Source organism: Bos indicus, chromosome 22, assembly GCF_029378745.1.
Source record: "Bos indicus isolate NIAB-ARS_2022 breed Sahiwal x Tharparkar chromosome 22, NIAB-ARS_B.indTharparkar_mat_pri_1.0, whole genome shotgun sequence".
Taxonomy (NCBI): Eukaryota; Metazoa; Chordata; class Mammalia; order Artiodactyla; family Bovidae; genus Bos; species Bos indicus.
In genome coordinates this window covers 48,030,721-48,058,630 of record NC_091781.1, presented here as the reverse complement: position 1 = coordinate 48,058,630, position 27,910 = coordinate 48,030,721, and the positions used below count along the sequence as shown (strand labels likewise).

At 38.9% G+C, this 27,910-nt stretch overlaps 1 protein-coding gene and 1 non-coding gene across 3 annotated transcripts; one reads left to right on the top strand and one right to left on the bottom strand.

The window, feature by feature from the left end:
* Nucleotides 1-29: 29 nt before the first annotated feature.
* On the bottom strand, nucleotides 30-27,910 carry NEK4 (NIMA related kinase 4). Of its 2 annotated transcripts, none has more exons than XM_019984297.2 (15): nucleotides 27,619-27,910; nucleotides 22,601-22,867; nucleotides 21,468-21,665; nucleotides 21,172-21,279; nucleotides 18,557-18,711; nucleotides 16,966-17,107; nucleotides 14,377-14,781; nucleotides 12,157-12,306; nucleotides 11,471-11,620; nucleotides 10,445-10,511; nucleotides 9,619-9,725; nucleotides 8,099-8,187; nucleotides 5,343-5,551; nucleotides 4,776-4,909; nucleotides 30-1,005 (listed from the first exon to the last, which is right to left on the bottom strand). In XM_019984297.2, the coding sequence occupies exons 1-15, from the start codon at nucleotides 27,709-27,711 to the stop codon at nucleotides 913-915; spliced, it is 2,367 nt and encodes a 788-aa protein (XP_019839856.2). In that variant the 5' UTR covers nucleotides 27,712-27,910; the 3' UTR covers nucleotides 30-912. The 2 variants fall into 2 exon arrangements, with proteins under 2 accessions (XP_019839856.2, XP_019839857.2); XM_019984298.2 differs by having other exon boundaries at nucleotides 5,346-5,551; nucleotides 27,619-27,909.
* LOC139178762 (U6atac minor spliceosomal RNA) lies at nucleotides 19,247-19,372 on the top strand. The gene has a single exon (XR_011563254.1). It is a non-coding gene; the product is annotated as a U6atac minor spliceosomal RNA (small nuclear RNA).

Genomic DNA, 27,910 nt, shown 5'->3' with positions numbered 1-27,910 from the left:
TTTTCAAAAAAGGTATAGAGTTCTGCATATACTAATCAAAACTTTTATTTTATAAAAGCTACTTGCTAGATAGGCATTATGAATTATACATTTCAAATAAGGGAAAACAATCGATATCTTGATGTGTAAGAAGACAAATTTCAGGAGACAAATCTGTCCAACATAACTAAAAGGATCTGGACATTATTACTTAAAAATCGCTGAAATAGAAAAGGTATTAAGTGTTTAACAGATGTTTCTGCTGATGGAAAAATGAATCTTAAAAAAAAAAAAAAACCCAGTCTGCAAAAACATATTGATTTACAAGCCCAAAATATCTCCTACTTTCAATTCTTGTATACCTTGAATGAGGTCCATATTAAATGGAAATATAATGTTAAATTATATTAACATGCTAAAAAAATTCAATTGCTAAGGTACTATATATAACTTCATATCTTTAAATGTACTCCCAGAATTATAAAAAAATAATTTATCAACTGCTACTTAGTTATTAATAGTAAAAAGTAATATCACTGGATATGTCATTTTTTCCCCTATTGCTTTTATCACTGTCGTATAATGTAGAACTTCCAATCCAGTATGTTTTGTCTCAGTATTCAAGCTCCTAAGTACCTTAAAAAATAGTTCTAGGTATGTTGGTTTAAGGCTCAGTAAACAGTAATCAAACAAATGTCTTAAAATAGATTTTTTTTTCCCTCATAAAGAGAATAAGATAGCCAAGGTTTTTTTTTTTTTCTTTTGTAAGCTTGCTTCAATATTACTGTTTTGTCCAATCTTTTTCTAGTTAAAAAGCCAACAAGATAAAAGGATGGTGAATGGCCTCCAATCATTGATATAGGTTTGTTTGTATTTGTTTAAGCCAAAAACCTTTGAAAATAGTTTTATTCTGGCAGCATATTAGATAAATTCTCAAAAATTCACATTTTCTTCAAAAAATTTTAACTGGCGAGCTTTCACACTGTAAGTCACGTACTTTTCACCCATGTGCTCCTGCAAATGTACCTATTTGGGAAACATTAAAAAAAAAAAAAATCAGTATATAGTAGAAATTAAACAACATACTCCAGTGCACCAAAGGGGGGAAAAAATCACAAAAAAAAACTTAAGATATTTAGAGACAAATGAAAATGAGAAAATACCAAAACTTATGCGATGCACCAAAAGCAATGCTGAGGAAATAATTTATAGCTATAAATGCTTATGTTAGAAAAAGATTTCATGTCAACGACCTAACTTTATAAGCTAAAGTAGTAGAAAAAGAACAAATTAAACCTAAAAGTAGCCAAAGGAAGGAAATAATAAAGATTAGAGCTGAGAAGAATATAACAGAGAACAGAAAATTAGAGAAAAATCAATGAAACGAAAAGTTGGTTCTCAGAAGATGAACAAAATTGACAAACCTTTAGCTATACTAAGGAAAAAAAAGACTCAAATTACTAAAATCTGAAATGGATTTGGGACATTACCACCACTCTAATGAAAAAAAATGAAAAGGATTCTAAGGGAATACCATGAACACCAACAAGTTGCATAATCTTGGACAAATTCCAAGAAACATAAAACCTATCGAAACTGAAGTACTAAGAAAAAGAAAATCTGAATATACCATAACTAGCAAGGAAACTGAATTAGTAATCTAAATCTGCTAACAAGGAAAGGTGCTGGAACTTTGCTGCTGAATTCTGCCAAACGTGGCCAGGAACTGTTTTCAGTCCTTCTCAAATTCTTCCGAGAGTTAAGGAGGAGGGAGCACTTCCTGGCTCATTCATGAGGCCAGCATTGCCCTGGTGCTAGGGCCAGACAGGGAGACTACAGGAAAAGAAAAATATAAACGTATATCCCTTATGACCATTGATGCAAAAATCTTCAACAAAATACTAGATGATTAAGATGTTCATGAGAGATACTGGTTTTATGTTTGTTTCATGTTAGTGTCCTTGTTGGGTTTTGATATCACAGTTCTGGTTTTCTGGAGAAATGGAAAATGTCCCTTCTTTTTCTGTTTTCTAAAGAATTTGTGTAGGATTTGTGTTATTTCTTCCTTAGATGATTGGAAGAATTCACCAGCAAAGCCATCTGGGCCTGAAGTTTTCTTTATAGGCGAGTTTTACTTTTTCTAGATGCTACGTTTAGGCTTTGTATCAAGGCTTAGTTAAATTCATAGACACAGATGTAAGAATGGTGGCTCCCAGGAGCTGGTAGGGAAAATGGGGAGTTTTTGCTTAATTCGTACAGAGTTTCAGTTTTGCAAAATGAAAGTAGTTCTAGAAATGGATGGGTAATGTTCGCACAATTCTGTAAAACATACTTAAGGCCACTGAGTTCAGTTCAGTCCTCAGTCGTGTGTGACTCTTTGTGACCCCATGGACTGCAGCATTGAACCAAATACTTAAAAATGGTTAAAATGATAAATTTGAAGTTACGTGCATATGATTAAAAAACCAGCATGTGTATAATGCACTGTTAAACCTATAGAGAAATGTAACATATTTACGGAAATTAAACAACAGACTCCTAAACAACCAACCTTATAGAAATAAAAAAGATTAAAAAGGATTTCTATTAATAATTGCCAATTATGAATAACTTTGCTTTTGAACTGTGGTGTTGGAAAAGACTCTTGAGAGTCCCTTGGACTGCAAGGAGATCCAACCAGTCCATTCTAAAGGAGATCAGTCCTGGGTGTTCTTTGGAAGGACTGATGCTAAAGCTGAAACTCCAATACTTTGGCCACTTCATGCAAAGAGTTGAGTCATTGGAAAAGACTCTGATGCTGGGAGGAATTGGGGGCAGGAGGAGAAGGGGAAGACAGAGGATGAGATGGCTGGATGCCATCACCGACTTGATGGATATGAGTTTGAGTGAACTCCGGGAGTTGGTGATGGATAGGGATGCCTAGTGTGCTGCGATTCATGGGGTCGCAAAGAGTCGGACAGGACTGAGCGACTGAACTGATGGATAACTTAGATGAAATGGACAAATTCCTAGAAAGACACAGATTTTAGAAACAGAAGAACAATCTGAATATAGTAAGGCACTGAATTCACTAACAAAAAACTACTCACAAAGAAAAGCCCAAGGACTTCCCCGGTGGTCCAGTAGTTAAGACTCCATCCACAATGCCAATGCAGGGTGTGAGGGTTCAGTCCCTGGTTGGGGAACTAAGATCCCACATGCCATGCAAGATGGCCAAAAGATATATATATATATATACATGTGTATATATATATACGTATATATGTGTGTGTGTGTGTGTATATACATACACACACACACACACATATGTGACTAAACACTAAACACGTATGTGTTTAGTCACTCAGTTATGTCAGACTCTTTACAAACCCATAGATTGTAGCCCACCAGGCTCCTCTCGGAATTCTCCTCCATGGGAATTCTCCAGGCAAGAATACTAGAGTGGGTTGCCATGCCCTCCTCCAGGGGATCTTCCCAACCCAGGGATCAAACCCAGGTTTCCCGCATTGCAGGCAGATTCTTTACTATCTGAGCCACCAGGGAAGCCCATATATATATTCATATATATAAGAAAAGCCCAGGCCCAGATCCCAGATACTTTCATTGGTGAATTAATTCTATCGCAAACATTTCAAAAAGAATTAACACCAGTTCTTCACTAATTCTTCCCCCAAAAGATGAGGGAACACGCCCCAGCTCATTCTGAGGCAAGTACTGCCCTGATAACAAAACCAATAAAAAATATCACGAGGAAAGAAAACTGAAGATCAATATCATGTGAACACCAACACAAAAAACGCTCAACAAAATACTAGAAACATGACTCTAGCAACATCTAAGAAGCAGTACAGACCATGACCAAGTGGGACTTATCTCAGGAATATAAGGATGGTTTAACATCCAAAAACAAATTAATGTAACACCACATAAAAAAAAAAAAAAAAAAAAACACAAACATGATCACCTAAATACAAAGCATTTGACAAACCTTACACCTTTTCACGATAAAAACACTCAGCAAACCAGAAATAGACAGGACCTTCACCCCAAAAATATAAAATAAAATACCATAGAGAATAAAACAAAATAAAATTAAATCCTTAAAAAAGGGGGGGGGGATCTTCTTCAACCTGAAAAAGAATATCTAAAAACTGATAGTTAACATCATAATTAATAAAGACTGCTGCATCTAAGATCAGAAACAAGATAAGGATGTTTACTCTCACCACTTCTATTCAACATTGTAGTGGAGGTTCTAGCCAGGGCAATATGATTCAGCAATTTCCACCCCTAGGGAGATACCCAAGAAAAATGAAAACATATGTCCACGCAAAAACTTGTACACAAATGTTCATAACATTATTCACAATAGCCAATAAGTGGAAACAATCTAACTGTCCATCGCCTGGTGATGTGGCACAGCCACGTTCGGCCATATAAAAGAAGGAGTTTTCCGTGTGCTATAACATGGTGAATCTTGAAAACATATGCTAAATGAAAGAAATCAAGCACAAAAGACCACATAGCTTTTTACAATTCTACTTAAATGAAATGTCCAGAATAGGCAAATCTACAGAGAGAGAAATATGAATGGTTGTTTAGAGGTGAAGGGCCTAGAGGACAATGGGGAACGACTACCAGTGGGTACAGGGGCTCTTCCGGGAGTAATTAAATGTTCTAACATTGACTGCAGTGGTAAATGGGTAAAATGTATGGTATGTTAATTATAATCCTAAAGGCCAGTAGAAAAATCCCATAGCGTAAGCAGCTGGCACAGCTACAGTTTGGATACTCACCTCTCTTTCCAATTCATCCTCCTCTTCCAAAATATCATACACCTGCTCTAAAAGCTGAATCCCCAGGCCCCGAATTACATCAGCTCTTAAGACTTCAACTATTCTTCTGATTTTTTCAGAACCTGGCATGATCGCTAAAAAGCAACAACAACAGGGAAAAATGAACTTTCACCACTTCAGCAAGAACACAATGATTTTTTTAAAAAATCTTGTCATGTTAAGATTCTTTTCACTTTGATAAGAGTTTGGTTTAATGACTTCATGTATTTTTAATGACTGAACTTAAGCTTCATATCTCATTACCATCTCCTAAAACTAAAAACTGCAATTGTCTAATTTGAAGAAAATGAAAAATTCCAAATGTGTATTTATTTACATTTATTGTTAAAAATAAAATTTCATGCAACTTTTCAGGAACACAACTATTACATAAAATAAGATATATTTTTATGGAAATATCCAAAGGAAATAATTAAAAAAACAAATTTGAAAACATTAGATCCTTAGTTTGATACATTTCTCCAGTAAACATACGTTCTCCAGTTTGGTGTAAAACAATAAACTGACCACCTGAAGGTAGCTCTTTAAAATGGAGTTCCTCTGCCTCTTCTGCAACTTTCCCATGAAGTATTAGCGTGTCCCGATACTTCCGATGAAGTTTAAATTCTGACACTGGATCTGGTACTGGGAGATCTTCATAGCTCTCTTTAGAGTCCAACTTCAGAGTCTGAGTCATCAATTGTACCAAGTCAGTCATTTCATTTGTATGACCTTTACTGGGAAGAAAAGGAAAAAAAAAAAAAACTGCTTCATGACAATTTTTCACTGGAAATTAAGAAGTTCGGCTTCCCAATGAACAAGTAAGTTCTTACAGACAGACCCCTCCACAAATAAGTATAAACTCTGGACAAAATACAAAAGTTAACTATGAGGGCAATGGAGAATGTATAAAATTTACAAACAGATTCTGGAGGGGAGTTAATACTTCTAGCCTAAGGACAGGCCATAGGGAGCTAAAGTACAAAAAAAAACCCCACAGTCTTTCTTACCTGCAGAACCACGTACCAGAGTTCAAGACCACCACTGCCCCTAGAAAGTAAGTAAGGAGTCTTGGAAAGGAGAGAGCCAGAAAGAGAAGGCCCCTGTTTCTGTGTATAAATTCTGCCCAACTATTTCTAAGTAATTTAACTATATACAAGCACAAAGTTCAAGAATATTTAAAGGAAGATAAAAATATCAGCACCTAATGGGATAAGATTAACAATGTCTGGAACCGAGTCAAAAATACCAGATATACAAAGCAGGAAAACAGCACAAAATTAATAGAAACAGATCCAAAAGTGACACATGTGACAATTAGTAAACAAAGGACATTAAAGAGGTTATTAAAAATTTATTCCATATGACCAACACAGAGGAAGCATTAGCATGTTAAGGAAAGGCAATGAAGATAAGACCCAAACTGAACTACAAATGATAAGTACAATGTGTTCAATACATCGGATGGGATTAACAAATTAGATACCGCAGAAGAAAAGATTAGTAAACTTAAAGAGAGAGCAATAGAATCTATAAAAAATGGAACAGATGGGAATTCCTGGCAGTCCGGTGGTTAGGACACTGTGCTTTCACTGCCAAGGGTGCAGGTTCAATCCCTGGTCAGGGAACTTAGATCCCACAAGCCAAGCGGCATGACCGGAAAAAAAAAAAAAAAAAAAGAGGCGGGGGGTGCAGGGGATAGAGAAAAAAAAGTCTAAAAAAAAGATGAACATCATCAGTGATCTGTGGGATAACTTTCAGTTCAGTTCAGTTCAGTCACTCAGTCGTGTCTGCCTCTTTGCCACCCCATGGACTGCAGCACGCCAGGCCTCCCAGTCCATCGCCAACTCTAATATACATGTAGGATCCTCAGGAGGGAAAGAGGGGATCCAAAAAAATATTTGAAGAAATAATGGCCAAACTGATGAAAATAATGGCCAAATTGATAAAAACTAAAGCCACAGATCTAAAAAGACATAAGAATTCTGAATGAAAATCAGATGTGTTCATTGAAAGAGAACTTTAGTCCCAGCATATACCAAAACCATTTACAATGTTATTAATGACAGTACTATAGGTCTGAATGCTGTTATAAATGTACATTTAAAATGAATTCACAAACAAATGGGATTTGAGCAAACTTATAAGCTTTTGCACAGCAAAGGAAACCATAAAAAAAGAACAGATAACCTACAGATTAGGGGGAATATTTACAAACAATGTGACCAACAAGGGATTAATTTCCAAAATACATAAACGGCTCATACAATTAAATAACAACAACAACAAAAAAAAAAAACCAATATAAAAATGGGTAGAAAACCGAAACAGACATTTCTTTAAAGATGGGATACAGATGATCAACAGGCATATGAAAAGATGTTCATCATCACTAATTATTACAGAAATGAAAACAAAACTATGATACTACCTAACACCAGTCAGAATGGCCATCATTAAAAAGTCTACATATAATAAATGTTGGAGAGGGTGTAGAGAAAAGGGAACTCTCTTACACTGTTGGTAGGAAGGTAAACTGGTGCAGCCACTGTGGAAAACAGTATGGAGGTTCCTCAAAAAATTAAAAATAGAGTTGCCATATGATCCAACAATCCTATTCCTAGGCATATACCTAGAGAAAACTATAATTCAAAAAGATACATGTACCCTTATGTTCAAAGCAGCACTGTTTACAATAGCCAATGCATGGAGACAATCTAGATGTCCAATGAGAGATGAACAGACAAAGAAGATGCAAGATAGTTACTGAGCCATTAAAAAGAATGAAATAATGCCATCTGAAGCAATATAAATGGCTTATCATACTAAGTGAAGTAAGTCAAAAGAGAAAGACAAGAACCATATGACATCACTTACTTGTGAAACCTAAAATGTGACACAAATGAACATACCTGTGAAACGGAAACAGACTCCAAGACAGAACAGACCTGTGGTTGCCACAGGGGCAGGGATGTGGGAGGGAAGGACTAGGAATTTGAGCTTAGCAGATGTAAACTATTACATATAGGATGGATAAACAAGCATGGACATACAGGATGGATTACTACTGTCTAGCACAGGGAACTATAGTCTATTCCTGTGGTGAACCACAGTGGAAAAGAACGTGAACAAGAATATACATATGTACTGAGTGACTTTGCTGTACATCAGAAATTAACACAATATTGTAAATTTATACATCAATAAAAAAATGTTTAAGTTAAAAATAAAATGAATTCAAATAGAACCAATTTATGAAGGGAGATAAACAGATAAGAACTTACCCTTCCCTGGAATCCCCATCTGATTTATCAGTTGAACTGGTAGAGGAACTTAACTCATCCTCTGAGAGACAATGGGTGAGCTTCCTTTCCTATTAATTTTGTTTGGAAAAACAAAATTTCACATGACAACACAACCAGAATGTAATACACGAAACAGTCTTAGACGCAACGTCTAGCCACAAAGCGCACCTAGGTTCAATAACAGTAGAACTACTGGACGGAAAACTTGAAGTGACTTCACCAAATCATGTCCTAGTTCACCCATGACGCTCGTAAGCGAGCCCTAAAGAACACCAAGGTGAAGTTTTGTAAGTTCCTGGAAACTCTCAGCTATGAAGACGAGAGGGGACAAACAATTCTGGTGTTTCAACTTCTAAGCAGAGGGCTGGTACCATAAAGAACGTTAGTAATCTAAACAAGACAGAATGCCACTTAAATTAAAAGTAACCTCAGTTTGCTCACATATGAGACTCTTTGTTAAATGCTTAAAAGGATTACCAGATATGCTATGGTAAGTCACTTCAGTCGTGTCCGACTCTGTGTGACCCCAGAGACAGCAGCCCACCAGGCTCCCCGTCCCTGGGATTCTCCAGGCAAGAGCACTGGAGTGGGTTGCCATTTCCTTCTCCAATGCATGAAAGTGAAAAGTGAAAGTGAAGTCGCTCAGTCATGTCCGACTCTTAGCGACCCCATGGACTGCAGCCTACCAGATATAATTATACACAAATGTTTACAACTTTGGAAAATAGAGAGGACTATCTTAATTAATGAAACAACTAAATCATAGACTATCGTTAAAGGGAAAAAAATCATTACAGGACAGGAAGTTTCCTTTTTTTTTTTTTTTTAAGAGATGTTTTCATCTCATGGAATGGAGAGGCATTGTAACATAGTGACCTAATGAATGGATTTTAAGACCTTGTTGCCTGTGTTTGAAACCTGGCTCCTCCGGAAGTTTCCTTTTTAAAAAAAATAATTATATGCTCCTAGAAATAATGTCAAAAACTGGAATACAGAAAATTGAATAATTATTCTCAAGGTATGAATTATCACACAGAAAAGTGAATCTGGGTTGAACACCTTGCAAATACACATTCTGCCACCAGATGGTGCTCCTACATCATCCCTGGGCCAAAAACTAAGGTACTTCAACACAAACGGGAAACAAAGGAAGAAGCAGCTTGCGAGACTAAAACCTGGCCATGTCGTTTGGTATATTAACAGAGCAGTATAAGCAAAGTGTTGCCGAGTGGAAGCCATTTGGAAGTATTAGACTACCTAAGAAAGATATTAACTAGGCTGCCAGGTGTTTACAAGAGTGCCTGAAAAATTCAAACCCTTAATGAAACAAAATTATTTTAATTATTATTGATGGGTTCTTTTCCTTATTAGAGAAAGTGTGAAAGATGTAACTTAAGTAGCACTGTTCCAGAAGCAGAGCTGGCACATATGAGGTTTACCACATTAGGCTTGCCAGATGTGGCCATGTCCACCTTTTCCCTTGGGACTACGTAATGTACCTGAGCAACACTGCAGTCGGAAGATGACCTTCGAGCAGGGCTGAGGTGGTCTTTCTGTGGTTTCGCTGGTCCCGCTGGACCCAGAGAAGCTCTCCTCACTGCAGGGCCTGAAAAAGTGACCACCCCCAGCAGTTCTTTGTGGTGGACTGGCCTCAACAGAAGAGTGCTTTGTACTGGGGTACAGAAGATACCCCAGCAAGGGCCAGCCTAAAGGAACTCAGACAGCATATTCATCATCATTCTGGTGCTGGGGACACCTCAGCTCAAATCTCAGCTCCAGGTCTGTAAGTGTCGTGACCTTGGACAAGTTACTTAACCCCTCTGACCCTCAGTCTCCTCAGCTGAAAAATATGAAATGAGATAATGCCCTCAAAATGCTTACCATAATGTTTGAGCCACTGTCAGCCTTCAATAAATGGAAACTGCTAGAATATGTTGTCTTTAGATAACAGCAATAGGAATGATCGCAGCCCTCAGCCCAGGGCAGCACCATTCTCCTGGCTTCCTCTCTCTGTTCCTGAGAAGAGAGCACTTCCTTGACCAACAGACTCTAAACATGGAAACAAATTAAACTCTCACTTGATTGCTTTCCTGTTTGAAATTTCCCAGGCGTTACTGCCATTCAAAGCTCTCTTGCTCTCTTTTTAGTATCCTTCTTCCTTTTAATAACACAAGTTCCAGATCCAACACTATGCTCATTTTTTAAAAGGCTTGACTAGGAAATTTCAAAAATTCTTCTGAATTGGTTTCCCAAATGGATTACTGATACTGGAAATTGAGCAACACCAATAGCCTCCTTTAGATGAAGGAAACAGAATAATGTTACCTGAGGGGAAGATCTCTTCCTGTGACTGTTTCAGTCGCCTCCTCTCTCTTGCTGATAATGGTCGGTCCTTTTAAAGAAAGTTAGAGTTACTTCCATTCCTACTCACGACTCTTTTTTCTTTTTAGGGGCCACGCCACACAGCATGCAGGATCTAAGTTCCCTGAACAGGAATCAAGCCTGTACGCCCTGCACTGGACCTAGTCTTAACCACTGGACCACCTGGGAAGTCTTCCCTATTCACTCTTCTTATAACACCTACAGTATATGACATATCATCCAGCACTACAGGAAAGAGCACAGCACAAACCTTTAAGGAGTGTCCCTTTTTTTCATTTTTAAAAATTCATTCATATATGTATGTATCTTTGGCTGTGACGGGCCTTCATTGCTGTGTGGGCTTTTCTCTGGCTGCAGAGAGCAGGGGCTACTCTCTACTCGTGTTCGCGGGCCTCTCACTGTGGTGGCTTCTCTTGTTGCAGACCACAGGTTCTAGGGCCCACAGGCTTCAGCTGTTGTGGCACAGAGGCGCACGGGCTTCAGTAGTTGCAGCACACAGGCTTAGCTGCCCTGGGGCATGTGGAATCTTCCCAGAGCAGGGATCGAATCCATGTCCCCCACATTGGCAGGCTAATTCTTAACCACTGGACTACTTCCGTGAAGGGAAGTCTGGAGTGGCCATTTGAAACTAGTTCACATCAGGGTTACAACTACTTGCTAGGATGATCAGAGCCCTCATTTCTAGGAAAAACTCATTTGTCTAAGGGGAAATGGGAATTCTGCTTTCCTACACTCAGAATCCACTTGGTCTCCTTAATTAACTAGACATGACCAGATTTGGAATGATAGAATCTGTCCAGTTCAATCAAAGCTTCTGTTGAGAATCACAAATTTGCACTTTCCAGTGTTTGGCAAAAAGCAGACCTAAGATGTTTTCATATAAAACCTCACAATATAAGCAGGATTTATTTTACCAAAAAGCTTTATAATAAGGTTTTTTTAAAAAATCCAACATATACTCTCACAAACCTTTGATGATGCTATCTCACTGCCCCTCGAACTGTTCACAGATCCAGTGACCACTCTACTTTGGTTTTCAGCATCTTTTTGTGTTGATGTACATTCCATTTTTCCAACAGTGGGAAGAGAAGGCAAAAGGCAAGGCGGAGTCTCTTGGAACTTAAATAATTAACAAAGAGGGAGAGACTATAAATTTCATATACTATCCACCTGCAAAGGTCGCCCATGGGTACATTTATGTATTTGTCAGTGATTCCCTCAGAACTTTAAAACATTGTATTTTGGTGGGAAAGAAACTCAGCCAAAAGTGAATGACCACTTAAGAAACCATACAGAGAGGATACCTGTGAAAGTTACTTCCAGAAATGAGAGGGTGACACGATCTCATGCAGAAGTTGAGGGAGAAACTATTCATTAACATGACATACGAGGAATCAGAGATTCATCTTTGTCGGCCTGTTCCTTTAACTCTCAAAATGAACGGTCCATCCTTGCTGGAGAAGGTACAATTCTTACTTTGCTTCCAACTCACTGACATTTAACAATTAATACTTAGCCTTTCTACCTTTCTCCGTATGTTCCTCAGATTTTGTATGTACCTTTTTGGCACATCATTCTAAATAGAAATGGAGCTTCCTAAAATCTGTTTCACAAGCAGCAGCACAGTGACTTATTCCAATGAGGTCTCTGCTGACCTGTCTCTTTTCTCCACTGTGCTCAGCGTGTTCTCTTTTCTTCTGCCGCCGCTGTCGAGACTGGGAAGGTTCAGACCCAGAGCTGTGTGGCTGTAAAGCTGGGTGGATTCTGTCCTGTTTTCCTGTAACACATTCACCACCAACTTGATCCTTAAAGACAGAAAAATGAAATAAACAAACAAACAAAAAACCAAAGTAGAATAGTGAAATAGTCTTTTGAACTTCTAAATGACTGAACCCTCCATATCTATTTTTAAAATTAAAAATGAAAGCAGGAACTGTCTTTCTCAAAATGAATGCTTATTTTCAGTGTTGATAGGCAAAGACAAAATGCTGGCATCAGTTATCTATGTATTCTGGGTTTTCTTCTCTTTTCCCAAATAAAAATAATTTTTTCAGTTACTCTGTTATAACCTGAAACTTCCGATGTTCAATAAAAAATCTTTTATAACTTTTAATAGGTGTTCTATTCAGAAAACTAACAAATGTTTTTAATATACACATACTTCCCATGTAAACATTAGTTCTGCGGATGTCCTCTGTAAACACCATGAAAACACCACGAGTTTGGATTTAGATGGAGTCACATCTCCCTCAACCTTTGTTTCCTCATCTACAAATGGGTACAATGCTTCATACTGATCATGTGAATAATGGAGGATTAGAGAAGACTGGGCACGGTAATACTTAAGACCATATCTAGCACATATTAGATGCTCAGGAATCAGGAGCAATTTCTAGCAGTAGTAAAGATAAATTAACTTTTAAATTATAAAGATCACCAAGGACTTGGTATTTTATTTGGATAGCTGGTTTGAGAAACCAAACATTAAAACAAAATAGCTTCTTACATTAATTTTTAATTTTTAACTATCAGAATATCTAAGTTTTCAAGAAGATGGACACTGGTAATCAAATGTCATTTAATCAACACATTTTTATCAAAAAGCCCACTATGTGGTACATGTTAGAAAGAAAAAGGAAAAATGTGACATGCTAGCTAAACAAGGATGTTACGTGTTAGTCGCTCAGTTGGGTCTGACTCTTAGTGACCCTATGGACTATGGACCACCAGGCTCCTCTGTCCATGGAATTCTCTAGGCAAGAATACTAGAATGGGTAGTCATTCACTTCTCCAGGTGATCTTCCCAACCTAGAGATCAAATCACGGTCTCCTGCACTGCAGGCAGATTCTTTACCGTCTGAGCCAACAGGGCCCAGATAATAAAAATGAGTGATTTAATTCTTAAAAGTGAAATAAATGTTTCTCTGCTGGTATTAAGTATAGAATATTTAAAGCTTACACATACAAGAGTAACTGTTCAAATGAATTAAGGAGTTTTTCCATGAAATCCAATTGGTCTTAAAAAAAAAGTCTCCCACTGTTATCAACAACAATACAATAACAACAACAACAAAAAAGAAATGCCAGACATGAAATTCTATCAAACAAAACAAAAAACCTTGCCCTCTAAAGCCTGATGTAAGAAACACATTTATCAGGAACAAAACAAGAATATAAATTCTTATCACTTCTATTCAACAATGTACTAGAGGTTCTAGCCAGGGCAATTAGACAAGAAAAAACAAAGTAAGAAATACAGATTAAAAAGAAAAAAGGATCTCAATTTGTAGACGATGTGATATTATATTCAGAGAATTCTAAGAAATACATTATTAAAAGGTTATTAAACCAATAAATGAGTTAAGCAAGGCTATAGGATAAAAATTTAATATATAAAAATTAATAATATTTCTATACCAAGCAATATACACTATGAAAATGAAATTATGAAAACAATTCCATTTACAATAGAATCAGAATTTAACAAAAAAAGTACAAGACTGGGACTTTCCTGGTGGCCCAACGGTTGAGAGCCTGCCTTCCAGTTCAGGGCACACAAGTTCAATTGCTAATTGGGAAACTAAGATCCCACATTCTGGCTTTCTTTCTACCCAGTTACCCATTCATTTGGAAGACTAAAGACGAATGATGCAGAAACAGGAACAAAACACACTAATGGAGAATTGCAAGTACCCTATAAGAGGGCAAAGAAGGGATCTAAGAATTCCTCAGGTCCTATCCTTTGGTTCTGTTACATTTAAACTCTTACATGGAAATAACAGATTTTCCTAAAAGCACAAGAACACAACCCACATCTTTGTAACTGCACTGTTCAATCCTCTCTCTGAAACCAACACCTTGTGCATGTCACTCACCTGGTCTTTTGGTAAATTTTGGTCTTTGTTTAGGGGCTGCAGAGGCTTCATTGGGTCATTCCTTTCTCCAGTGACACAGTGAGAGGATGATGTGGGAATTCGGTTTCCAGGTAGAGCACTGGATTTACTGTTCTGCAACGTCTCCGTCACTTGAGAAACATTACATTTACCTTCCAGTTCATTAGAGGCATCTAGGTGCCCTGGTGGGTTCTCTTGAACTAAGCCGTCATTCATTGAGTTCCTCCTCTCTGTAGGTAAGATGTCAATATTCACCCTACTGATTGTGGCTAGTGAGTCCACAGTATTGCTTATGTCTGGTTTGTAGATGTGGTCTTTCAGACTTGTGGGTATCTTCAAGGGGCCAATGACTACAGGTTTCTCCTGGAACAAACATTTGTCTTCACCCTGAGTGAAAACACGCTTCCAAGTTATTATATACACCATATAAAAAATTTAACTCAAAATGGTGCTGCAAGTTCCTCAGGAAGTTAAACATGGAATAATCATAAGGCCCAACAATCCCACTCCAAGGTATATGCCCCAAGAACTAAAAGTACAGACTCAAACAGGTATTTCTACACCAATGTTTATAGCAGCAGTATTCACAATGGCAAAAGATGAAACAATCCAAATGGCCATTAGCAGGCGAATGATTAAATAAATATGGTGTATACATATAACGGAATATTATAAAGCCATAGAAAGGAATGAAGTTCTGATAACATGCTACAATATGAATAACCTTTGAAAACTTGCTAAGTGGAATAAACTAGGAGCTAGACATAGAGGAAAGAATGTGTATGATTCCATTTATATGAGGCACCTAAAATAGGCAGATTCAGAGACAGAAAGTAAGTTTCTGTCTACCAGGGTTACCAGAGTTTGGGAGTAGGAGCAACAGGGAGCAACATTTCTGTTCGGAATGATGAAAGGTTTTAGAAGATATGGTGAACGGCAGCACAACATTGTGAATGTAATTAAGACTACTGAATTGTATGCTTTAAAATGGTACAAAACGAAATTAATTGGTTAAAAATGGTATAAATGCCAAATTTTACATTGCATATGCAGGAGACGTGGGTTCGATCTCTGGGTTAGGAAAATCCCCTGGAGAAGGAAATAGCAACCCACTTGAGTATTCTTGCCCGGGAAATCCCATGGACAGAGAGGCCTGGTGGGCTACAGTCCATGGGGTCACAAAGAGTTGGACACAACTTAGCAACTAAACAACAAATATTTTATGATAATACAAAATTGTGAATGGATCAATATGTAAATATATGAGCTAAAACTATAAAAATCCTGTAAGAAAACACAGGCATATATCTTCATGACCTTGGATTTGGCAAGGGATTCTTAGATATGAGTATGGGCAACAAAAGAAAAAAATATATATATATTAGACTTCATCAAAATTGAAAATTGTGCATAAGAGAATATTATCTATCAAGATATGGAAAGGACAACCTACAGAACAGAAGGAGATATTTCTAAATCATATATCTACTGAGGGTCTAGTATCCATACTATACAAAGAACTCTTAGGACTCAACCATAAAAAAAAAATCCAATTAAAAATGGGCAAAGGACTTAATAGATATTTCTCCAAAGAAGGCTTTCAAATAGCCAAAAAGTTCTATATCATTAGTCAAGGGCAAATCAAAATTACAATAACATACCACTTCACATCCACTAGGATGGCTAGAATTGGAAAAATAGAAAATAACAAGAGTTGGTGAAGTTGAAGAGAAATTGGATTTCTCAGGAATTTCTGGTAAAAATGTGAAATGAAACACTAATGAAAAACAGTATGGTCACTGCTCAAAAAGTTAAACATCAATTACCACATGACCCAGCAATTCCCTTCCTAGATATTACACCCAAAAGAATTAAAAACAGATACTCAAACAAATATTGTACACAAGTGTTCGCAGCAATAGCCAAAAGATGAAAACAACCCAATATCTACCAGTGAATGAATGGATAAACAAATTATGGTATACAAATACAATGGAGTATTACTCAGACATAAAAATAAATGAAGTATTGATACATACTACCTGGATTAACCTCAAAAACATGTTAAGTGAAAGAAGTCAGACACAAAAGTTTACATATTGTATGATTCCATTTATAGCAAATATTCAGAACAGGCAAACCCGTACAAACAGAAAACACACAGGTGTTTTATAGGGACTGGACGGAGGAGGGAATGAGCAGTGACAACTTAATGAGTACGGGGTTTCCTTCTGGGTGGAGAAACTGATTTGGAACGATGTGACAGAGGCGATGGCTACACAGTACTGTGAATATAATGAATGCGATTAACTGTTCAATGTAAAATGGTTAATTTTATTTTATATAAATTTCACCTCAATTACAAAAACCTTCTTGAAGTTATTACAGCACTGACTTCACCAACATTTTATTAATAATAGGCATTTGATTAACTTCCCCAGTATTCCTTCTTTATACTATAAAATTAACAGAAATCTAATGAAACTTAATCATTTCACATAGAATAACTAGCTTAGGTAACCTATCATTTTAATAATTTCTAGAACACATATCCTTTAAAAAGAGACATACCATTACATATGTCTTGGAGCTCTCAGAAGAGTGTGATTGAAGGGGAACTACTTCATGACTTAATTCAGCCTTTCCAGGAACCACTGCAGCCACAGGCTTGGATTTAGAGTCACCATTTTTAACATTATTTTTGGAGGTTTTTCTTTATGAGGAAGAAAGAGGGAAAAGTTATTATTAATACAATGAAGTTTAAAGGTTTCTATATATGTGAGGAAATGTGCATACATGTTACAACTCCTTTGTAGAACTTCTCCTTTTTTTTTCCTTCTTTTATTTTTTGGCCACACCACACAGCTTGCAAGATCTTAGTTCCCTGACAAGAGATAGAACCTGGGCCTCCTGCAGTGGATGTCTGGAATCCTAACCACTGGACTCCCAGGGAATTCCCATATAACTGCTCCTTTTATGGAGAAAAGTCTTCTAAAAACCAGGGAGCATTCAACAAAACACTTGACCAGTAATCTTCAAAAACAATGATGGTCATGAAAAACAAAGAAACTAAGAAACTGTCAGAGATCCAAGTTGACTAAAGAGAAATGAGGAGTAAAATGGTATGCTGGACTGGATCCTAAAGCAAAAAGAAGGACATTAGTAGAAAAACTGGTGAAAGCCAAATAAAGTCTGTAGTTTAGTCAACATCAGATACTGATGCTTTCTTAGTTCTGACAAATGTACCATGGTAATATAAGATGTTGACAAGGGGAACTGAGTGAGGGTTATATAGAAGCTCTCTGCTTTATTTCTGCAACTTTTCTGTAAATATAACATTGTCCTAAAATTTTACATCTATGAAAAATTGCCTCACAGTTAGAAATACCAGGATTATTTTCAAGTTTCACGTTTGTAATAACACACAACTGCTCTGCCAAGTTTAAAAGTAAAATGATTAGTATACTCAGCCTTAACTTGCAGAATAAATGTTTACAGGAATAATATCCCCAACTGTTTTACAATGGAGCTAAACCTTTGGAGAATTCAAGGAGAGCATGAAGACCAAAGGTACAGAAGGCCAAAGGTCTGCTGGTGGTAAATTATAGGCAATGTAAACAAAAATATGATCCTCCTTTATTCCCTGGGGCCTTTCTAACATTGCCTCCGAATTAACAAGTCAAAAGGCAGAGACTGTGAAGGTCTTGTCTAGCTCTAAGTCTTAGATCCTGGAACACCTATTCAGTGAAGGTAGGACCTGCAAGTCAAAGAATTCTATATGAGTGAAGAAGGAACCTTATAAAAGCCCTATGAAATTTGAGTACTATTTTTTAAATGCGACTATTATCTTACACAGCACATAATGTAATAGGCTTCTTAGATGATCTGTCATTTTAATATGATTTGTGAAACATAATCCTTTTAAAGGACTCATACTCAATATGCTTTGGAACTCTCAGAGGAATGTGAAAGTGATTCCTCCAATGGTTTTCCAGATTTCTGAGTTTACCAATTAAGCAAATCTCAACACTTGTTCTAATCATGCAATTCTACTTCATGTTTTTAAAAAACTCATCATAAATTATCACACATGAAAATTATAAAAACCACCCTCTTTTATTCCATCTATTTAGCCCAGCTATTTGCAAGGGAAATATCTTACGCCTTCGTGGCCTCCAAAAACAAGGATATTTGGCGCTTTATGTAAGGCTGCCTCAAGATGCTCCTCACAGAAGGTCTTTCTTCAGGTCTCTTGCTCAGCATAGTTCTTATCAGTTCTGCCAGCTCTGGGCTGTAATCTTTTGGCATTGGTGGCAGCTACAAAGAGAAATCAAACCACAGGGATGACTAACAGTCTTAAGAAAAGTAAAAGACAGTAGAGATTTCCCAATGTACATTTTTAAAAATCATTATCCACAGGAGCAAAAAATAGCCAGCATCTTAGTTTACAGAAAGCTGACCTGGCATCTTGGTTATAACAGCAAGTTGTACGATTATAACATTTATCTTTCAAACCACCAATTCCATTTGAGGACTGTCTCCTTTATAAACAAGAGCATGAGTTCCTAAAGATTTAGATGCCAGGATGTCCACTTCAGTGTTGTTCTTGTAGTAGTGAATGACTGGAAACAACGTAAATGGCCATCCACAGGGTACCTGGGGAATACAGTATGGTGTGTGTGTGTGTGTGTGCATGCACGTGCATTCAGCCATATCCAACTCTTTGCGACCCCACAGACTGTAGCCCACCAGGCTCCTCTGTCCATGGGACTTCCCAGGCAAGAATACTGCAGTGAGTTGCCATTTCCTACTCCAGGGAATCTTCCGGATCCAGAGATTAAACCTGTGTCTCGTGTTGTATAAAAGGAGAGAGGGTTAGCGCTCCCCTTGACAAGGATGGAAGAGGCTCTCGGGCCTGACAACATGCATACGGTTAAGGCATTGCCACCTACTTCCTGGCATCTAACCACTGTTTTTCCATTTCATGCCAGTCAGAATGGCTGCTATCCAAAAGTCTACAACCAATCAATGCTGGAGAGGGTGTGGAGAAAAGGGAATCCTCTTACACTGTTGGTGGGAATGCAAACTAGTACAGCCACTATGGAGAACAGTGTGGAGATTCCTTAAAAAACTGGAAATAGAACTGCCATATGACCCAGCAATCCCACTGCTGGGCATACCACCAAGGAAACCAGAATTGAAAGAGACACGTGTACCCCAATGTTCATCGCAGCACTGTTTATAATAGGCAGGGGATGGAAGCAACCTAGATGTCCATCAGCAGATGAATGGATAAGAAAGCTGTGGTACATATACACAATGGAGTACTCAGCCATTAAAAAGAATACATTTGAATCAGTTCTAATGAGGTGAATGAAACTGGAGCCTATTATACAGAGTGAAGTAAGCCATAAAGAAAAACACCAATACAGTATACTAATGCATATATATGGAATTTAGAAAGATGGTAACGATAATCCTGTATGCGAGACAGCAAAAGAGACACAGATGTATAGAACAGTCTTTTTGACTCTGTGGGAGAGGGCGAGGGTGGGATGATTTGGGAGAATGGAATTGAAACATGTACAATACCATATGTGAAATGAATCACCAGTCCAGGTTCGATGCATGAGACAGGGTGCTCGGGGCTGGTGCACTTGGATAACCCAGAGGGATGGTACGGGGAGGGAGGTGGGAGGGGGGTTCAGGATGGGGAACACGTGTACACCCGTGGCGGATTCATATTGATGTATGGCAAAACCAATAAAATATTGTAAAGTAATTAGCCTCCAATTAAAATAAATAAATTTATATTAAAAAAATAAATAAATAAACCTGCGTCTCTTGCATCTCCTGCATTGGCAGGTGGATTCTTTACCACTAGTGCCACCTGGGAAGTCCCATACCCTCCTAATAAAATACCAGGTAGCCTTTAAAAAAATAAAAGCCTTACAGATACCAACCTGGAAAGATGTCCCTCATATGCTAAGTCAGAAAAGCGGGTTGTGTACAACAGTGCGTGTAGCCTGACTTCACTTCAGTTACTTTTTTAAACATACACACCCAGAGCAAAGTCTGCATAAAGACAGGGAAAGCCAGGAAGGGTATGCAACAAATGGTCACCAATGGTTATCTCCAAAGAATGGAAATGGATGACAACGGAAAGAAATTTCACCCCTTTCCTTTTTGGTTCTTTAGTGGAATTATTAAGTAGTGGATGTAAAAAGCAAATTTTACTTTTGATGTGTTTTTTAATTTTTTTTTCAAATTAAAACATTAAATATGTCTTGGTGTAATATTAAAATCAGTAAGTGATTCATAGCCTCAAAACTTAAAGGTGTGTGGATGCCTGATACTGCAGACAGCAACAAGTCTCATGAAATTCATATATAAAATTTGTCACTCTAGCATCTGTCTAGTGATTATGATTATCAAAGGAACAACAAGTTCAGACAGAGCAGACTCATTGTAAATGGGGTTCATTTAACCATAAGGTACTTAGGAGACACTACCAATAGGCTCAGGGCATGTGCACATCCTGAGGCTCTAAGGTTGCGGTTTTCAAGAAGCCAATTCTTCAGACCCACTCAGCCACCTTAAATTAATATCAAGGAAAGATCAGTTCCTTCTCCTATAGTTCAACCTTCCCCACACATGGGACCCACCATTCTTAACTATCCACCCAACTATCCCTTTTACCAGTAGCTACTTTCAAAGTTAGATTAAATTAACCTTGCTCCGTATATTAAAAACAATTAGTTCCAAAATATTCTTTACCTTTCCTTCAATAATCCGATAAACTAAAGAATTCATGTCTTTTGCATTGAAAGCATGCTTCAGGGTGGCCATTTCATAAACACAGCATCCCAGAGCCCAAACATCAGACTAGAAAAAAAAATTAGTAAATGGTGAAATATCAGAATGCCTTATTTACATTTTCCTCTTTAAAAAAAAAGACATTTTCCTTAAATTGATTCACAGAGAATTCTTCTGACTTAATATTCTGATGGATTCTAAAATTATGACTACTGCCCTAGAGACAAGGTGAGCTGGCAGAAACAGCCCAATCCTACCTTGTAGTTGTAGGGTTTGTTCGAAAACAGTTCAGGGCTCATATAGTACGGTGTGCCAATGAGGGTGCTAGCCATGTCACAGTGGTTCTCAAGCACGCGGGCAATTCCAAGGTCACCCACTTTGATGATATTTGTTCTTGTCAGGAAGACATTTTGGGTTTTTAGATCTCGGTGGAGGATGTGTTTTTCATGTAAATACTGAAGAAAAAGAACATTGTATTCAATATAAATACACTTGTCAACTTATTTTTGACTTCTTATATACCATCAACAACTGTGTAAGTTAAAGAGCCTTAGTTACCTATACATCAAAACACTATTGCTATATAGTCTGTAAACAAAAGGTCTAATTCACAACTTTCCAAAGTAAGAAATTAAGTTCTATGCATTAATTTGCCCAACTTCCTTCACAATTGTTCCCTGGTGCCTTGACAGTCATACCACCTAGCATTATACAGACCCAGTTAAAAAGCATGCTTTCAAACTGCCATTGAAGGTAGACAACTTAGACAAAGTTAGATGAACATTCCTCTCAGGCTCATGAAATCTTCAGGTTAATAATGTTTTCACCTATAATAACATCACTTTTATTTAGAGTGAAAAAACTTATATTTAAACACAGTAAACTCTGGACAAGTCAGACTAGTCCCAGAGTGACATTTCATGAACAGTCTCACTTTTGAAAATATGTATATTAAAACACAAACATATTTCACATTTATGCTAACTCTGCCACAGCAGAGGTAAAGCCCAAAGCCCCAGAGTTTAGGCACATTAATTAGCTTAACCACCATTCAGTACGATGCAGCTGACCAACAGATAACAAATACGGTCATTCTTTGGTTTTTCTCAATTAAGTGCCCTTAAAATGGATTTTGCTATAATATTTAAATGAATAAAGAACTATCTTCCCCAGCCATCAGATAAAATCCATGTCTGCTTCAATATAGTATTTGCTTATTCAGAAATATTCCAATGCTAAAGCAAGAGGGACTAGGTCATCATAATTGGAGTTTTTAAACGTTTTTTCTTTTTTTTTCATGAATAAATCTGGGGAATCATTTCCCTAAAATCCCCCCAGCCATCCTTCTGTCACCTTGGAGCAAGTGAAATGCTCTGAGTCCCGACAGTACCTGCAGAGCCATGGCGATCTGAACAAACCACTCCACCACCTGACTCTCAGGCAGAAGCCTCCCTTTCTGCTCTTTGAGCTTTCGGTACAGATCACCTCCTTCACAGAAGCCCATGACGATGTACAGCAAACCGTCCCCACCCTCCCACGACTCCTTGTAGGTGACAATGTTGGGATGCTTCAGCTGAGACAAGAGCTGAGCTTCCTGTTCAGCAGCTCGCCGCTCTCGGCTGGAGGCATTTCGGAGGTTCAGCTTTTTGATGACATACTGCAAAGAAAACACATGTTTTTACAATATGGAAACAAACATACAGTATTATAGATTCAAACATATTTAAGGTGTCTCCTAAGTGTCCTCAAAAACAACCTTGTGGAGACTGCTACATAACCTATTTATTATTCACAAAGCACTAAATTGGGGAAAACATTTGTTATCATTAATGATACTTTTTACAGGTTAGACTTAGAGCAGGGTATGGGGTCACAAAAAAATTTACACTTTCCATCTGCATTTTACAATTTCATTAGTGGTTAAAAATGAGTCCACATTAATATACCACTGAATCAATCATAAAATCTGTAGAAGAGATTCTTTAACCTCTTAGTTCCTCCTACAAAGGTGCATAGAATATGACTTGAATATACATCTGCAGACAGAATGGGTTCATGGATCACATTAGATTCTCAAAGGGATCCATGGTCAAATAAGGCTAAAAATCACTTATCCTCAATGTCCAAAACCATTCTTACTTAAAAATAAAAAAGTCAATGTCCTTCAGCACCTAATACATTGCCCTTGATCAACTGATATACCAAACAATTCATTATTCAACAAACACCATAAATGTGTTTTGCAAAATGTAAACTACTGCTCAACCATGACGCGCTATTATTACTGCCAGTATTGCATCCTCAGCTCAAAAAGTCCCCACTCCTCACTGCCCAATGAATAAATCTCTTCTGCCTGCACTGGTGTTCCAGGCAGAGTGACCAGCACCTGAAACAAGGCAAAACAGGCAAGACGACCTTATACTTATGGGGACATCTCCTCCCAGTTTGTCTGGGGCAGTCACATCGTCCTGGTGTAATTATTAATAGTGCCTCCTTTCAGTTTTCAAATTGTCCCAGTTTGTCCCAATACATTACATGCTCATCTTTTTTATAAACCACATTAAAGAACTGGTTCATGATCCTGAGGGTACTGGGATAAAGTGCAACATTAGAGGCATGTTTCAGAATGATCATTGAGACTATAATGAAAATGATGAATTGGAGAAGGGCAAGTATAATGACAGGGAGGACAAGCCGGAGGCTATGGCCACAGCTTAACTAGAGATAATGATGTCCTGGATGGGAAAGGTACCCGTGGAGATGAAAAGAGGCCAGCTGGCTTAGTGGACAGACAAATAAGGTGGTGGGAATGAGGGAAGGGAAAGGGGGATCCCAGAATGACTCCCAGGTATCCAGCTTGGGCAATGGGATGGTTGGTGGTGCTACTCCCTGAAATGGGGACCGGGAGAGCAGGTTTGGAGGAAAGGTAAGAAGCTGAGTTTTAAGAGTTCAGTGGTCTCCAGGTCCGATGGAGTATGGGGCCCTTCACTGAAAGAGAAATCATTTCAGTTCAGTCACTCAGTCGTGTCCAACTCTTTGTGACCCCAGGGACTGCAGCATGCTAGGCTTCCCGGTCCATCACCAACTCCCGGGGTTTACTCAAACTCACGTCCATCAAGTTGGTGATGCGACCCAACCACCGAATCCTCTGTCGTCCCCTCCTCCTGCCTTCAATCTTTCCCAGCATCAGGGTATTTTCAGATGAGTCAGTTCTTTGCATCAGGTGGCCAAAATATTGGAGTTTCAGCTTTAGCATCAGTCTTTCCAATGAATATTCAGGATTTCCTTTAGGATGGACTGGTTGGATCTCTGAGCAGTCTAAGGGACTCTCAAGAGTCTTCTCCAATACCACAGTTCAAAAGCATCAATTATTCAGTGCTTAGCTTTCTTTATAGTCCAACTCTCACATCCATACCAGAGAAAGCAATGGTACCCCACTCCAGTATTCTTGCCTGGAAAATCCCATGGATGGAGGAGCCTAGTAGGCTGCAGTCCATGGGGTCCTGAAGAGTCAGACACAACTGAGCGACTTCACTTTAACTTTTCACCGTCATGTACTGGAGAAGGAAGTCAACCCACTCCAGTGTTCTTGCCTGGAGAATTCCAGGGACGGGGGAGCCTGGTGGGCTGCCATCTATGGGGTCACACAGAGTCGGACACGACTGAAGCAACTTAGCAGCAGCAACTGCACATTCATACGTGACTACTGGAAAAACCATAGCCTTGACTAGACTGTCCTTTGTTGGCAAAGTAATGTCTTTGCTTTTAAACATGCTGTCTAGGTTGGTCATAACTTTTCTTCCAAGGAGTAAACGTCTTTTAATTTCATGACTGCAATCATCATCTGCTGTGATTCTGGGACCCCAAAAATAAAGTCTGTCACTGTTTCCACTGTTTCCCCATCTATTTGCCATGAAGTGAGGGGACCAGATGACATGATCTTAGTTTTCTGAATGTTGAGTTTTGAGCCAACTTTTTCACTCTCCTCTTTCACTTGCAGCAAGTGGCTTTTTAGTTCTTTGCTTTCTGCCATTAAGGGTAGTGTCATTTGCATATCTGAGGTTATTGATATTTCTCTCGGCAATCTTGATTTCAGCCTGTGCTTCATCAAGCCTGGCATTTCTCATGATGTACTCTGCATGTAAGTTAAACAAGCAGGATGACAATATACAGCCTTGAAGTACTCCTTTCCCAATTTGGAACCAGTCTGTTGTTCCATGTCCAGTTCTAACTGTTGCTTCTTGACCCGCATACAGATTACTCAGGAGGCAGGTAAGGTGGTCTGGCAGTCCCATGTCTTTCAGAATTTTCCACAATTTGTTGTGATCCACAAGTCAAAGGCTTTGGCCTAGTCAATAAAGCAGAAATAGATGTTTTTCTGGAACTCTCTTGCTTTTTTGATGATCCAACATATGTTGGCAATTTGATCTCTGGTTCCTCTGCCTTTTCTAAATCTAGCTCGAACATCTGGAAGTTCACAGTTCACATATTGTTGAAGCCTGGCTTGGAGAAATTTCAAGCATTACTCAGCTAGCATGTGAGATGAGTGCAATTGTGCAGTAGTTTGAGCATTCTTTGTCATTGCCTTTCTTTGGGACTGGAATGAAAACTGAACTTTTCCAGTCCTGTGGCCATTGCTGAGTTATCCAAATTTGCTGGCATATTGAGTGCAGGACTTTCACAGTATCATCTTTTAGGATGTGAAATAGCTCAACTGGAATTCCATCACCTCCACTAGCTTTGCTCAAAGTGATGCTTCCTAAGGCCCACTTGACTTCGCATTCCAGGATGTCTGGCTCTAGGTGAGTGATCACACCATCTTGGTTATCTGGGTCATTAAGATCTTTTTGTATCCCTCTGTGTATTCTTGCCACCCCCTAATATCTTCTGTTTCTGTTAGGTCCATACCATTTCTGTCCTTTATTGTGCCCATCTTTGCATGAAATATTCCCTTGGTATCTATAATTTTCTTGAAGAAATCTCTAGTCTTTCTCATTCTATTGTTTTCCTCTGTTTCTTTGCACTGATCACTGAGGAAGGCTTTATCTCTCCTTGATATTCTTTGGAACTCTGTGTTCAAATGAGTATAGCTTTCCTTTTCTCCTTTGGCTTTCACTTCTCTTCTTTCCACAGCTATTTGTAAGGCCTCCTCAGACAACCATTTTGACTTTTTGCATCAGGTGATGGCAGGAGTGAACATCGACATTTTAGGAATCAGTGAACTAAAATGGACTGGAATGGGTGAATTTAACTCAGATGGCCATTATACCTACTACTGTGGGCAAGAATCCCTTAGGAGAAATGGAGTAGCCCTCATAGTCAACAAAAGAGTCTGAAATGCAGTACTTGGGTGCAATCTCAAAAATGACAGAATGATCTCTGTTCGTTTCCAAGGCAAATCATTCAATATCAGGGTAATCCAAGTCTATGCCCTGACCAGTAATGCTGAAGAAGCTGAAGCTGACTGGATCTATGAAGACCTACAACATCTTCTAGAACACCCCAAAAACATGTCCTTTTCATTATAGGGGACTGGAATGCAAAAGTAGGAAGTCAAGAAATATCTGGAGTAACAGGCAAATTTGGCCTTGGAGTACAAAACAAAGCCAATCAAAGGCTAACACAGTTTGGCCAAGAAAACGCACTGGTCACAGCAAACACCCTCTTCTAACAACAAAAGAGAAGATGCTACACATGGACATCACCAAATGGTCAACACAGAAATCAAATTGATTATAGTTTTTGCAGCCAAAGATGGAGAAGCTCTATACAGTCAGCAAAAACAAGACTGGGAGCTGATTGTGGCTCAGTTCATGAACTCCTTATTGCCAAATTCAGATTTAAATTGAAGAAATAGGGAAAACCACTAGATCATTCAGGTATGACCTAAATCAAATCCCCTACAATTATACAGTGGAAGTCACAAATAGATTCAAGGTATTAGATCTGATAGACAAGAGTGCCTGAAGAACTATGGATAGAGGTTTGTGACACTGTACAGGAGGCAGGGATCAAGACCATCCCCAAGAAACAGAAATGCAAAAAGGCAAAATGGCTGTCTGAAGAGGCCTTACAAATAGCTGAGAAAAGAAGAAAGAGGAAAACTTGCCAGGAATACTTGCCTTTAGGTCCTGGGAATGGATGCTCTCACGGAACTAAGGATAGCTGGGGAAAAGTGTGCAGATTAAGAAAGCCAACTACGACTACAAAGAGAGTGCCAGGGAGTTCGGGGCGCATATGACAGGAAGGGCTGTCCTAGTCTTGATGGTCTGGGACGATTTTCCTGAGGAAGTACCATCCGAGGTGCGAGGTGCGTCCCCTTCACACAAGCCGGGCTCAGCCCTCGGACGGCGCCTTCGGAGAATCCCTGCCTGCCCCCTTCCCTTGCCGGGCCCCAACTCCGCCGACCTGCCTGCCGTCCCGCCGGTGCCTCACAAGCGTCACCTCCCCGTAGCTGCCTTTGCCCACGACACGCAGGTAGCAGTAGGCGGTCAGGGGCATGATCCTGGCGCGGACCCACAGTCGGGATGCGGCGGCAGAGGTGGGCGGGGCGGCGAGCGGCAGCGGGAGACTCCGCTCATGCCCGAGAGGATGTGGTACCCGCGGCCGCTGAGGCGCCCTTGCCCGGGCGCCAGAGCGGAGGCCCGACCCACCGCGACGCCGCTGCCATAGCGATCCCGGGGGGCGAAGCCCTGCGCAT